This window comes from Apodemus sylvaticus, chromosome 1 (assembly GCF_947179515.1).
Source record: "Apodemus sylvaticus chromosome 1, mApoSyl1.1, whole genome shotgun sequence".
Classification (NCBI taxonomy): domain Eukaryota; kingdom Metazoa; phylum Chordata; class Mammalia; order Rodentia; family Muridae; genus Apodemus; species Apodemus sylvaticus.
Window position 1 is genome coordinate 5330731 of NC_067472.1, and position 15136 is coordinate 5345866.

At 47.8% G+C, this 15136-nt stretch overlaps 1 protein-coding gene across 38 annotated transcripts in view; it reads right to left on the bottom strand.

The window, feature by feature from the left end:
- Tcf7l2 (transcription factor 7 like 2) overlaps positions 1-15136 on the bottom strand; it is a 196218-nt gene that overhangs the window by 3588 nt on the left and 177494 nt on the right. For 4 of the 38 annotated variants that reach the window (XM_052183169.1, XM_052183094.1, XM_052183085.1 and 1 more), the window contains 6 exons: positions 11728-11853; positions 10972-11131; positions 10469-10576; positions 6110-6158; positions 5466-5516; positions 4063-4135 (listed from right to left, as the gene is read on the bottom strand). In XM_052183169.1, the coding sequence (XP_052039129.1) occupies positions 4063-4135; positions 5466-5516; positions 6110-6158; positions 10469-10576; positions 10972-11131; positions 11728-11853 (567 nt within the window). Of the gene's footprint in view, positions 1-3345; positions 3419-4062; positions 4136-5465; positions 5517-6105; positions 6159-10468; positions 10577-10971; positions 11132-11727; positions 11869-15136 lie in introns of all 38 variants that reach the window. The other 34 variants (XM_052183219.1, XM_052183142.1, XM_052183125.1 and 31 more) reach the window with 15 other exon arrangements.

Sequence of the window (15136 nt, forward strand, 5' to 3'; positions counted from 1 at the left end):
AGCTGTCAGAGCCACGAAGGGCTATCCAGAACCTAGCGTGCGAACACCAGAACAGCTATTTGTCACTGGAGAACCTTCAAGATGCCTCCTACTTGAAGGCACCCCCCATGGGACAATGTATCTGGCATTTGCAAGGACGGGCTTACTGTATGGGTTCTTCTGGTCTAGGCCCAGAACATGGGGTGGGGTGGTGGCAGGGGGTGGGAGTGGGGACATGGACTCTATAGAGTTGGGGGGGTAGAAAAAGATGGGGGTGTGGAAGAGAAAAAGCTTAGTCCTCCTGACCTCCCAGAGCCTGAGGTCTATGGGACAAGTAGCCTCAGATCTGGATCTGCCTAGGCCAGAAGAAACTCGAGGGGAGCGAGGACAGCCCTTCTCACACTGTGTGTCAGGCTTCCTCTCCCTCCTTGGGATAGACTAGCACAGACTAAGGCTTCTGCTCCCATCCCAGCACTGAAACAGTTAAACCTCTCCATTTTAAACCACCTTGGCCTGCAGATCAAAACATGCTCACAAACTAGGATCTCCATGCATTTTCAAAATGAGGAGAAGAAAAGAAGGGGAGGGTGGGGAAGGGTATGAGCAAAATCGAGAAAGCAAGGGGGCAAAAGGAGAGAGAGGAGAAGGGGGGTGACAGGGGCAACCAGAGGGCAGCATGGAGCAGCATTCCGGGCTCTGCCAGGGCGGGGCGGGAGGATGGAGAAGCAACTTGGTGGGCTCGAAACAGTCCGGTTAAAATGTCCTCAAACGCCAAACAAAAGTAGGCTCTAAGAACCCTGATTGGCTAGGAGCACTGCCGAGGCTTTCCTCACGCCTCCCACCCTCCTTTCCAGACCATGAGGCTGTGTGGGGCGTATTTTGAACACAGGACAGGAAGACTATGATGATGGACAGATGCTTCCCCAAATAGGGCAGGGCTGAGGCAAAGGGCCGCTGGAACACAAACACCTGCATGGGTCAGAAAATGCCTCCACTTCCAAGTACTTGTGTGTGTGTGTGTGTGTGTGTGTGCATGTGCCTGTGTGTGTGTGTGTGTGTGTGTGTGTGTGTGTGTGTGTACTGATTTTAGCATCCAGCTAAGTGGGTTGTGGCAATGTGTAACAGAACTGGAGGGAAGTGGGATGGGTACCTCCCTGTTCAAGCTCCGTACTGTGACACCCCCCACACACATCCCATTTTAGAAGATGGGGTCTCAGAACCATCCATCTCTAGCTTCTTCTGTATAAATTCTAGGGGTGCTTCCTGGTCCTATTTTGGAAGGTTCTCCTCAAACAGACAACAGAAATAAGCTTGCAAACACATTTACAGCATTAAGAGAAAAAAAAAAAAAACAAAAGAAGAAGAATGTCCAAAATGGAAGAAAAATGGCAGCTAGAACTTTCTAGAGCCAGAGGATGGCTGCAGAGTGTCAGGGGGGCCTGTTGGACTCCATGTCCTTTGTCCAGGGACACCTCAGCCTGTGTAGCTGGCGCCCCTCACGTGTGTTTTAGAAAACCGAGCTGCTAAGGTACAAAGCGACACAGTTTTAATCTGGCCAAAACAATATAAAAACCCAATTGAAAAACTGTTACTGTTGTTGGTGGTAAAAGTATTAAGAAATTTCTGGTTGGGAGAAGACAGCCCACCATGGACCTAAGCAAAGAGGGGTCGTATTTGAGAATAGAGGTTGGGGTGGGTGGGCTGTCCTTGTCAATGTTAGTAATAACTTCCAAAGAAAAAGCCAAGTACTGCAAGTCGAAGTTTGCAGTAACAACTATTTATGAATAAAATTATGAGGCCTGGAACCTCTGCCAGCCTCACCGTGGGGCACAGAATGGGGCAATGGTGTCAACTGTGACTTGCTCTGGCAGGGTGTGACATTGTAATGTGTTAACCAACTTATCATCTATAGAGGGTAAGCAGGTATCTTATCTCTGGGGCTCACCCTAACTCAATACCTAACGTCCTTATACAAATACAAGTATCTCATGAAGTCCCTGGGACTGCTCTGAAGATTTGCCATCTCTGAACACTGTCTGCTCACAGGAAGCTCTTCTCCCACTAGGTGCCTGTCTAAGGCCCACTCCCCTTCCTCCTTACTCCCACAGGGCCATCTGTGTAACTTTCTGTCAGGGATGACTCTCTGATGCTCTTCCCTGGGGTCTGTGTGGTCAGCAGTCTCTCATACTGGCACCGGAGAAGGGGACTCAGAGACACAGTAGACTTGTGGGCATGCATGTGATGGGATGAACGTCTGATCTAACGTCTAGACACGGAGCACGGCAGGAGGATGGGGAAGAGGGACACGTGACGCAGGAGGCACTACAAACAGGGATGTGTGTTTGGGGTATTGAGATACCTACCATCATAATATTCCAAATTCAAAGACTGCTTGTATCAGAACAAAGAAACAACAAATTTAACCAAAGGTGGTCATTAAAAGGAAAGGAAAGGGGCTGGGAACTTAGAGCATCATGCCCTCCACCAAGAAGGAAGTACCTACACCTTCTCTGCCAGTGCCCTGAGGTGGAAAACCTGCAGGCAGATCATGGGGCTCAATTTGGATTCTTCCGGACTGATCTGATGCTTGTGGGGACCCACGGTAAGCTAGCACATACTCTTGCACAAACGTTTGGCCATTTGCGCTGCAGGCCTGGCAATGCGGGGTTATCTGACCGCTGTCCCTGCTCACAGACGGTTAGCTGGTGCACGCCATTCAATGCCACGCTACTTTCTCAGCACTGTAAAACAATGTCAGCTAAGGAGCTCCTCCTTATAGAGAAGTGGGCTTTAAACACAAAACAACCAAAGAGAAAAACAAAGAGAAAAACAACATTGTTTTTTCCCCATTGTTGTTACTTTGTTTTCTCTCTCTCTCTTTTTTTTAAAGCAGCCTTCTCCAATGCACTTAGCCCAGCATCTTAAAAAAAAAAGTGCATGGGAATGCTCACTGCCAAGCTCAAGTTCTGACTCTTTCACACCTGGGGGTGGGGGTAGGTGGGGTGCCGGTAGGGAGATGGCACAGCGGCTCTGTGCTCAGGATAAGGGACAGCCAGTCATCTACTAGGCTGGCCTGTTTCAAGATGCTGGCTTCCAAAGGAAAAGTCTCAGTACCTGTCTTCGTGTGTTAAGGTCATGGTTGTCAGCCCTTGCCACCAGGGACATGTTCTTTGCAAGAACAGGGAGGAAAGAGGGAGGAAGGAAAGTATGAAATTAGCAAGGAAAATCTGAAGAATGAGAATTTATTAGTTATTGATGCCGGTGGAGGAAAGTAGATATGGATGGGGGCAAAATAAATCGACCCGCTAAGGCAGCAGAAGGATAGAAGACTCTGATTGCTCCCAAGGCCTCAGGACGCTCATGTACCTGCAGGGTTTGCACCATAAAGTCTGTCGGTCAAGCCCGAACAGTGCCCGACACTTCTTTGGAGTATTTGCATCTGTTAGCATAAGGTAAACACAAAAAAAAATACAACACAATGGTGGGTCGTGTTCAGCTGGATGTGAGACCTCCACTAATTGTCTTCTGCATCATCTTGGCTCTACCTGACAATTGTCCCTCATCAAGGGTTTGAAAGGAAGGGGCTTCTATGAGTCAATCCAAAATAAAAAATAAAAATAAAAATAAATCAAAATAAAACAATTAAAATGCACACGCACACACATACACACAAAGGAAAACAACAACCAGAAACCAAAAACAACAATGAAAAATAAACAAAAGGAGAGAGAGAGAGAGAAGAGGAGGGGCGGAGGTGACGTCATTGGCTTCTACCTAGGCCAGGATGACCACATCCTGAGCTATCACAAGGCAAGGGGTTGGCAGGCAACATTCCCTGGTCGAGGGCACGCTGGAGTCTGAGTCTCGGCCCTGAGGAGGCACACACTGTTTTACAGTGGCATTCTGGGTAGCGGCAGCTGGCAGACAAGCACATCCCTCTTGGAGCCCACACACTGGCAGGGTCCCCGCTCCCTGGTATTTCCTATGATCCACACACAAAGCTACAAAGCAACAGGCCAGAGGGGGAAGGAACGGAAGAGACAGCTGCAAACCAGCACAGCGAATCTGGGAGACTATACACACCTGCAGGGGCCGCACCAGTTATTCTGTTGATCAAGGCCAAAGCGCGCTCGGCATTTCTTAGGAGCGCTCAGGTCTGAATGAGTTCAAGAGAGGAGCGAGCAGAGGAGAAGGAGGAGGAGCAGGAGGAGGAGGAGGAGTGGGAGGCAGGGAGAGAGAGGAGAGAGGAGAGAGAGGGAGGCCGAGAGAAGGGGAAGGGAGGGGGGAGAGAGAGATACAAACAAGAAAAAAATAAAAATAAAAAAGGGAATAAATCAATGACCGGGTTACTAATAGCAAAATATTGACTTTTTTTTCTTTCTTTCTTTTTTTTAAACTTTCTTTAATTTTTTTTTTTAAAAAAAAGTAAAAAAAAAAAAATCACACTTATTCAACTTGTGCAAGTAGCTGTTGCAAATAAAGCTGCAGTATCCCTTATCAAGGACTGTCCGATCTGGTTCCAGCCACCCAAGGGATGGTAATGGCCAAGAACTTGCTCTTTCAATTATTTTTTTCCTCGTTTTGTTTTTTACTTTTTAAATTCTGCTTTTTTTTCTCTTAATTTTCTTTTTCTCAAAGAAGAAAATAAAGCGAAGGGAAGGTTAAATTCGTAACATGCTTTTTTCTTCTGAGTTTTGAAAACGAACAAAGGAACAAAAAACTACAAATAAACACAGAACGAAATGAAACAAAACAGAAAGAAATAAAGAAAGAAAAAGGTTGGGGTATTGGGATATTGCAGCTTTGGGGATATCTTTTTTTTAAATCTACTTTCATTAATATTAAGAAGGAGGAGAGGGTAAACAGGCCATGAGCTGTTAAATGTTAGGAGCTCCTAGTTTGCTTGGAAGCAGGCATGGTCAGTAAACTGCTAGCAGATTTGTAGATGATAAAAGCCAAAAAGCGAAAGGAAGAACAAACAAACAAACAAAAGTAAATAAATAAAAAGCAAAGGAAAAAAATAATCATACTGCGATGGCATGCTGGCATGAGGAAACTTAGTGGGGCAACAGAAAAAAATGCCATTAGATTAAGGAGGTTTATGACTGAGTTTGTTCCATTTTTTTTTTTTTGTCTTTTACCAGTCTCTTTTAAAGAAATACTGCATATTCAATTTGCACAGTTAGTTCAGCTCTAAACCACTGTCCAAATGCTGCATAAACAACTGTTACGGGAACAATAGATAAAATGAGACAGAAGTTAAAGTAAAATATACATAAATAAATAAATAAATATAAATAAATAAATAAAATCAACAAAAGCAACTGGAAAAAATCTACTGAAACAATGCAAACGTGTAGATGATCATTTTAAAGGATGTTCAAATGCCGTACGTGTTTAACGTTAATAAGACTACAAATGGCAAGAAAAATGAAAAAAAAAACAGTTTATCGAACTATTTTAACGACTCAAAAGCACATTAGCACCTGTGATCGGAGGAAGCGAAAGGCAAGGATTTAGGAAACACTCGCTGTGTTCTGAAAAAAAAGAACAAATTACACAAAGCCTTCAAATTTTTTTTTTGTTGTTGTTGTTTGTTTGTTTGTAAAAGCCTGGTCTTCTCCAAGGGACCTTGATTGCCTATGCAGTATTTCTAGTTTCTTCCTACCGAATGACAAACCTCCTTAATTTAAAATGGGTGCAATTTACCACTGTAAAGGCAGGCATGCATTGGAACGTTCAGGAACAGCCCAGTTAAAACCCAACACTCACACACGCCCCTCCTCGCCCCTGCCTCCTCATCCCTTCTCAGACACACACAGAAGAAGCAGGCTGTCTAAAGCCCGGCTGAGGAGGCGTGCCTGACGCTGGCCCTCTAGTTACAGGCTTGGCAGTTATTTAAAAACACATTCCGCTAGGATTACAACTGGCTTTTCATGCAACAATGGATGTTACTAGCTTTAAAAGGGCAGTCACGAAGCAATTAATTAAAAACGCATAAACAAAAAAAGGCTCCCTAAGATGGGCTCCCCACAACAGCCTGGCCTTGGATTTCTCCTGTGTCCCCCAGTGGGAAGCCTGACATAAGAGTGGTCCTCCAACCTCCACCACCCTGTGCCTTCTCACTCACCATTGGTCTCCCCGGGCTGCTTGTCTCTTTTTCTCTTCTTCTTCTTCCCCTGGGTGGACAGAAGAAATGCAGGAGATCAGGCCAAGAAATAGACAAGGAGGGCGAGGTCTGGGCTTACACGGCAGGGGAGCTAGAAGAGGGGACCAACCTTCTATCTCCACCTCTCTCCCAAATCTATCTAATCAATCCTTGAACACGGCCTAGCTGGGGAGGAGGGGACACACATTTCTTGGGAGGAAAAAGAGCCCCAGTAGGTAGATATGGAAAGACCTCCTGGCCTTCATCCATCTTCAAGCTGACCCAGAGGATCCGATTCCATAAGGAAGAAGAGAAGGAGGCAAGGAAGGGTCAGGGAGGGCTGGAGAGCAGCAGGAAGCAGGATGAGTAGTACACTCCCAAGGGTGCAGAGAGACCCAGGAGCCTTCAGGGCTCCATAGCTGCCCTAGCTGCCCCACAGTCTCTCACCATGAAAGCCAAACTGTCCCTACCAAAGTGGTTTCTTTCTGAAATGGAGTGTGATCCTTCTTTACCCAAAAAAAAAAAAAAAAAAAAAAAAAAAGGTACAGAGTCAGGGTGGGGGTGTTTAAGAAAACCAAAGGGAAGTTCAAAACTGCAGGGCAGACACACGTAAGCAAAGGGAAGTGATCCCTCATTCTCTTATGTCGGATACAGACTCCTCTGATTATACCCCAACAAACACATCACTGGTCACAGGGATTATAATCCACAAACGCATGTATTACGCCCAACGCTTGGAATATCACACGTCAGCTCCGCCTGCTTTGAACACACACAGGTAGTCTACAGGTGGGCAAAGCTGTCTACCATGAAACTGAAGCCTGTCTTATTGTGAAGTATTGAGTGGCTTGTGCCATGGGCCGAGTGCTTTCTTAAATGCGGAGAGCAGAATGGCTTTGTAGGGGTGCGCTCCACGACACTACAAGGTTGAAGAATTGCAAGTCTAACCACGGCAAACCAGGAGGCATCCATATAGCCCATACTGTCATGCTATGAGAATGCTAGCTCCTAACAAATATTAAAGTCATGGACTGTTCTAAGTCTAGCTTTTCACCGTAGCAGCCTCTCCTAACACTAATAATGGCCAGCATTTGTCAAGTACGCATAAGGAGCCAGGAGGCATGACCAAACTGGCAACAGCTCTACCTACACACACGTCGTCATCATCCCAATGACGCAGATAAGGGAACAGGTACAGAGAGGCTAAGTAATGTTCTTGAGATGTCACAGCTAAGACAAGGCGGGGCAGTAACAAACCCAAGTGCTTTCAAAGCAGTGCCCTCAGCCTCAGGCCATGCCTTCTACCAAGTACCGTCTGAGGCTCTCCACAGAAGCCATTCTTTGATACCTCAGGGATGAAGAGATTGCCTTAAGTCATTACCACCCATCAGCCCGACCCTATCAAGTGAATGAGCAAGGATCTGGGGTATACTGGCCCCACTGCAGGGCAGCAGGGAGGCTCTCCAGCTGTGAGGCAACTGTAGCCATACAGACCTGTATGCTGGAGAATATCTAAATGTTGTCACCTTGGCTTAAAGGTTTTCCTGGGACAGCAACATCATCACCAAAGAAAGAAGGATCAGGAGGTATGTGTAGCAACCCTAAAGTTGTATCAGGCTTGGAATGAGTCTAAGTATTCAGAGAGGGCTTCTTGGCCATCAGAGTGTATGTGGTCTGTGCCACTGGGGACATGTTCTGTGTGCAGCTATACACTAGATCCTGTTGTGCTTCTTGGCATGCAGTGGGAAAACAACAGAAGGAAACATGGCTACCTCAGAGTGGGCAGCCGGGCTCACAACTGCTGACTTAGGAGCCAGGAAAAAGACTCAAGAGAAACAGTATAGCTGGAGGGTGTCTGTATCACCCCCATGCACTCCAGGGCCATCCCATGCCCCCCCCCCACAGAATTCTCTGTTGTGCCCTGACACCTGGAAGGAGGATATGTCCATGACTACCAACTCCAAGTGGACCGGGATGGGGTCTTAAGGGGACAAGGACATGAGTATGTAAGAGGACGCCAGTTCCTCTTTAAATGTAACAAGAGGAAGAGAAAGCCTAAGAGATAAACGAAAGAAAGAAAACAAGGCGCATACAACCTTCAGGTCAGGAAGGAAGAAGGAGTGCTCTACTGCGATGCTGGGCCAACTGGCTGTTACTGTGGTGCCCACCTAGCTTCTCCTGGTCTAGACAGGTCAAGACTGAGGAGCCAGATTGGGTTTCCCTCCAATGAGCTTCCCTAAGGTAGTGACATAAAGGCACGCTTGGGTGGAAAGGCAGGAAGGGATGCCTCAGGAAAAGTCCCAGGAGACGCTCCTGGGCTTCACCGTAGCCTCGGCTACCTGCAGAAGCTCCACTGTCAAGGTGGCAAAAAAGGAGTGTCAACGGGTTCTCACCTGAATCAAACTCACAGAGGCTTCAGGTGTGACACCCTGGACCCTCACTGTATTCCCCAGAGCACAGAAGGAAGGAGCGAGCAAGCTCGCATTCCCATGCGTGTGCGTGTGTGCGTGTGTGTGTGTGTGTGTGTGTGTGTGTGTGTGTAATGAGACACTGAGACAGGGGCCCGAGAGTGAAGAGATCAAGTTCCTGCAATCCTGCATCTGAATCCCCGCTATACCGTCCCTCCCGCCCCGCCGCTTCAGTGGCTCCTATTCTCAGCTACCTTCCAACGTGGCAGTGAGGGGAAGTCAGGGCGAGTGCCATGGGACCCTTGTGAAGAATCTAGAAAGCACATCACAGAGGGCCTTGGACAGTGTCTAAAGGACTCCCTGCAAGTCAAACATGAAATGCCTCTGACACTGCCACCAAGTCTGCCTGTCTCTTTGGGAGAGTTCATCCTGAACACCCCCAGGGGGTGCCATCTACCCTGCCCCTATTGTGAATGGCACAAACTGGGCACGTTTTATGTGAAGGCCCTATGAAGACAAGACACAGATGCCTAGGATGCCTTGGGATACGGTAGCCGTGGAGAAGCGGCATCCTGCTCTGGGATACTCTTTCAATGACTTGAGGATGACAACTGTCCTGAGATGACATAGTTGAATATGTACAGGAAGCTGTATGCTGCTGAAGCTGACCCGGGATTAGATGGGGGTACAGATAGCCCATGCGAAGGTTCAACGGCTCATCTCTTCCTCTCAATCCCAGAGGAAAGGTGTTCCAGCAGTGCATACTCGAAAATAAGCGGAAAGCTCCTGCATAGCTCACAGTTCAGGACGCTGATCTGCTGGTGCCAAGGGCTACTGCCCGCTCAGGAGCAGAAGTGCTGTCTGGGAAGGGAGACCTGGAGAATCATGGGTAGGGGGCGTGGCAAAGAAGCCCAGTTAAGTCTCCTTGTCTACATGGTCAGTAGCAGGTGAGCCAGCTCCTGCTTTACGTGAGTGAAGAAAGTTGAACAGATGAGGGCAACGGGATGGAGTCCACCCCCTTCTCCCCCATGGCACCAACAGGCAAACATTCTCCTGGCTCTGTGACCTTCCAGAGAGGGAAGAGGAAGGGAAGCCTGTGCTGGCTGCAAGACAGGTTTGATTTTAACATCAGAGGGGATGGAAAAAGACGCTTTCTGAGACCAACTATGATGCAATAAAGAGACGCAGCAAGAGGCGACTCCACCCAGCCAGAAAAGGGAGAAGCCCATAGCTCAGACCTGCTGGGCCAAATGCAGGGTCGGGAATGTTTGGTGAGAAGTAACTGAGGGCTCCGGAGAAGAGCGGAGCTGTAGTGCGCCGTCAACGCAAGACATGAAAACAAGTCGTGTTAAGATGAGAGTCAAGCAACAGAGGCCAGAAGTGTGTGGCACACATGTCATGTGACACACACGCACCCTTTTCTACCACTGTGGAGCCCAGAGCCCTTTTACCTTCCCTACCAAAAGATGACTTCTGCTGGCTACTTCAAAAGATATTCCCATCATGCCTTTGTCAGGATGCAATAGGCTCCCACACTCCTAAGACAACCTGGCCACAGAGGTGTATGTGGCTCTTCTCCCCATGGCTACAGACCCTGCTGAAGACCTGTGAGGAGAGAGGAGGAAAACACACTCCTATAGCCGGTGTGGTCTTTCTGGAGCAGAACCACTGATGGCAGGGGCTTAATCTGGACCCTACGGCTTTTGGATGCACTCTGAAGCTCCACTTTTTCTAAGGGGTAGGCAAAGAGGTACAGACGCCCCAAATCGGTCTCTGCCAAGCTCCTCGATTAGGGGTCAGGGATGGGTCCCAACAGTGGACAGAGTGAATGGTCTCGAGGCCTAGTTCAAGTAGGCAGTAAGCCATCCCCTGGGTCCTCGCAGACACACAAACATCCACAAAGACTGAGTTCTCCAGAAAGCGCTCCACGTACATAGTTATCCCGTGCAGACCAGCCAGGGTACAGCTGCATGTGAAGCTGTCGTTCCTTCCGGGCCAGCTCGTAGTACTTTGCCTGTTCTTCCCTGGACAGGGCATGCCACTGCAGGGAACATGGGACAGGAAGAGAAAAGACACAGACACATCACAATCTACACCATGGTGATACATGAGACTCAATGCATTAAGGGGCACAAGTCCATCCAGACACAGTGGAATGTGCAGACACTGACAGCTTGCTGGGCCCTGGCATCAATGGGGGTACTCAGAGAAAGCATATCTGTCCTCTATGCCCTTCTGTTACTTGCTGTATCCGCGACGACGGGAAGGATAGGGATATGGCTATCCCAAATGCTCTTCAGAAGCACAGTGGTTTTGACAGATGGAAGCCATACAGCAATTGTATGGCTGGCGGAAATGCTCTAGATAATGAAGTGAAAAGGGTCACCTGACACAAGGTCCATTCTTGTGCTTCTTCTCTATGGAGGGGCCACCTACCCTGCGCCCAAGGATCTGGTTGATGGCCGCACTCTCTTTCAACGTGCATTCCGCAACCACCTTCGCTCTCATCTCCTTCATATACAGCATGAATGCATTAAGGGGCTTCTTTATGTGAGGCTTCTTCTTCTCTTCTTCCTTTTTGGAGTCCTGATGCTTTCTGGATGGAGGCAAAAGGAGACCGGCATATACCATGCAATAAACAACCATGGAGTCAACTTCCCCCAAAGCAGATCCCATGCTTCTCCCTCCTCCTTCCTCCTTCCTCCTCAAGCCCAGTGTCAGTTTCAAATAAAAAGTTCTTTTTCACTTTCAGACTCCCCACCCCACCCCCAAGATCATGCGCCAACATTCGGAAGAGGAGGCAGGGCTGCTGAGACATTCTGAAATCGCTTCCTCTTGCTTCTCAAATACATACTTTCCCCGTTCAAGGTGGTGGACCCAACTTCGCAGGTTCTGTCCCGCTAGCTGAACCAAGCCCCCAATATTTCATTCCGGGGTTAGCCGTGAGTGACTGCCACCCCCAGTCTATTCAAGCACACGCCATGGAGATCTCTGTTTGAAGCAGCAGTGCAACAATCAGAGAGACCCCCCTAGAAAGCATTTCCTCCTTTATGGGTAAGGCAGAGGCCACATGGACTGGGTGGCTCACTATGATCAAAACAGGAGAGGTTGACCAGAAAGCCACCAAGCAGTGGCCACAGTGGCAGCTCATCACACAGGCCACAGATCATGAAACAACTCGGTAATACTTACGAGCTGTGTAGCGAGCCGACGTCACTCTGTGAGGATTCCTGCTTGACTGTTGGTGTGACGATGGCCGGGTGGGGGATGCCAGTCGTGTGCAGAGTGTGATGGGGAGGGACCATATGGGGAGGGAACCTAGAAGACAGAAAGCTGTGTAAATCGTCAGAATCAAAATGAATGAATGAGGAGGGATGTATACAGACTATTTTTTGTTTAAAAAAAGCGCAGTAGCATTCACATGAAAGCAACCTGAGGCATATGAAACCTGTCAGCATTAATTAGTGATAAATTAAGCATAATGATTCTCATAATGTCAGTAAAGCCAACCTTCCCTCTGTTATTGATACTGACATCAGACATTATGATTTTTAACATCTTTAGCAAAAGACAAATTCAACTTGGGTGGAAAAGTAGGCTTGGACTACTAGCCAGAAACCGCACATCCATTTGGATTAATGCAGGATAATCTGCAGCATCCTCGTCAATGCTAGAAGAACAGGGGATACCTTTTGTTGTATATTGACAGCTAAATAAAATATTAATGTGGTTGAAATGTACATACATGTCTTGACGATGCTCTGAATACCTCATTAGGCCTCATTCTGGTGACAGAGAGCAATCCGACTTTTATTTTTTTCTTTGGTTGCTGTGCCCACCATTTGAGAGTGATATAGAGAGAGTGAATGAAGCAGAGAGAGAAATACTCTTCTAGAGTCCTGTGCAACTCTCATCTTAAGTCATGGGCATTCTGAATATATGTGTATTCCTTTTTTAGAAAAATGGACACCACACACACACACACACACACACACACACACACACACACTGGAGCACTGAATCCTGATTTACATTCCCTTTCTCCAGTAAGTAAAATTCTTACTGTTGCCTAATAGGTTATCTGTGCATCATTCAAACGCCTTATAAATGATAAAAATTCTAACCACAGGAAAACCAGCCAGGAGTTAGCAGTTCCTCTAACAGCACTTCCTTCTGGGAACGTCCCCCAGGAACATACTGCACTCCTTGGACTGCCATTTCCCAACACTCAGTTTTGCAAGGACACAAAAGCTGATCTTAAACCCAATGTTGCATCTGCAGACTATCACCTAGCTGCACAGGACAGATGGCTGTCACGTCTTATGATGCGTTTGGTTTGTGTGGCAGGAAGAGACCTCCCTCGACTGAAGTCTCACAGAGTATGTAAGAAAATAGGGCAAACGGGAGAAGGACGGATTGCTCAAGTCAGCCAACGGAAGGCTGGGTTGAAGCAATGGCTGCCCCTCTAATAAGGCCACACCAGAAGAGGACAACCACCACTCAGGGACCAGCGAGGACCAGCGTCCTGCTCTGGGAGAGGGGTCTCAATGAAGCCCCACCACGGTGATGATTTCAAAGGGCTCTTGTATTTATTTACAAAGTTCCTCTGTAAGTGCATCAGAGTGACAAATAACACAAAGATGTTTGTTTGAAAAGGTATTCCAAAAAACTTGAAGAATGAATACGCTCAGTATATCTTAACAGAGACAAATATACCCATAGAGGACGCAGATCTTTGCAGGGCCCCTAGAATCACTGTAGACATCTGCCTCAGAAATCCCACCCTCTGGACACCATTGAAGACTTAAGGCAAAACTGGAGTTTGGAAACAATGACATGTTTTAATAGGAATCAGAGAGATTGGAGAGAGAGAGAGATTGGAGAGGAGGAGAGGGAGGGAGGGAGAAAGGAGGGAGGGAGAGAGAAAAGGGGGAGGGATGGAGGGAAGGAGAGGGAGAGAGAGAGAGAGAGAGAGAGAGAGAGAGAGAGAGAGAGAGAGAGAGAGAGAGAAAACCAACACCCCTGTCCCTAAAAACTCAAAAAGGGAGAAGTAAATCCTTGAGCTCTGGTGTCGCATCCGTTGCCCCCTGCGCTCCCAGACCACAGAGCAAAAGCCAGTTAAGACCAGGAGTTCTTGGAAGCCCTTGAGCAGAGGGCGGGTAGAGAGAAGCTTCTTGCTATGAAGGTCTCAAATACATATATGTCCTTTTTCTGCAGTGTGAGAATACGTGTAGAAACACGTGAAGCAGAGAAAGACAGAAACCGGCGTGGGAATGTGTGGTCTCCGTGTACATGGGCAGGCAACAAGACTGGGGCACATTTTGAGGTCGAGGCAGACCTGGGTACCACCGTAAAGAATGCACGCTCTCCAGTCCCTTGACCTCCACACAAGTTGGTGCGCGTGCAAAAGGCACACCAGCTGAAAGACTGTGTGTACATCCTCACACAAGATGTATACACCTTCACCCGCAAACCCCCTTTCTGCAGACAACTGCTTCATGAAACACCCTCAAAAAAACCTAAGCAGCTCATTATATACCCCTGTCTGCTTTTATGGCTCGAAGCCAGAATATAATGATGAACCTTAACTTGTTAAGGACAACTAATTTTTGTTTCTGGCTGTCTCAGGGGCCTCTCTCACACTCACTCTCACTTTGCCTCACTGTTGACACGCTTCTGTGCGAGGCACGTCATCCACCGGCCTTGATTTTATGCACAGGCCGTGGGATGCATCTTCCTGTGCAGCCATCGAGCTTTGAGACGCGAACGTAGCGTCATTATTCTCGTTCCCCCCCCCCCCGCACTTGTAACATTTCATCTCTTCCTGCCTTATTTTTTGTGAGCCACGGTGCACCTACATTATGGTTTATACATGATCTCGCTCCCTTTGAAGCCGGCAGATTTCAGGGCCTGCTCTCGTCAGGAGAAGAGCCTTGCCCAATTTAGCAGGCTGAGGGCCCGGAGCTCCAACATCTCAATCTAAAGGGGGTCACAGGGTGGCACAAGTGAGTGTCGGCGAGAGCTGTTTAATTGCCAATCTAGGCTTCTCCACGGTGTTTAAAGTATAATGACCCATCACTTCATTCTGAGACGTCCTGGCCCTGCTGCTGAATAGAATAAATATCAAAGGGTGTTCTGGAACAGGGCAAGCTGCCTACATTTGCTGTAACTGCCATACGTATAATAGACCTATACTTCTGTCGCCCCATTACCACAATAATCTATTTAATTTGCTGTATACGCTTTCTAACTAGCTACCTTTCATTTGGCCGACCTGGGGAATCATCCCCCCCATACTGCCAGCCCCCAACCTTTCTTCCCACCACCCCTTTCTTTCCCTCCACCCTCTGCGACCTATAAATCATCAGCTAGCCTCCTAATGATAATTCAATCAATAAGCTTAACCCCCAATCCCCATCCTACGATTACATCATCGCTTTCAACCTCCGGATACGCGGAACAAACAAGCAGGAAGAAGAATCAGGAGCGCCATGCGAACGCTGGGATGGAGCTGGGATCATAAGCAGCCCCCCCACTCCTCTCCTCCCAGGAGGTTCCCCGTTTGCTCCCACACTTTACAGGGACTGTGACGACATTATTT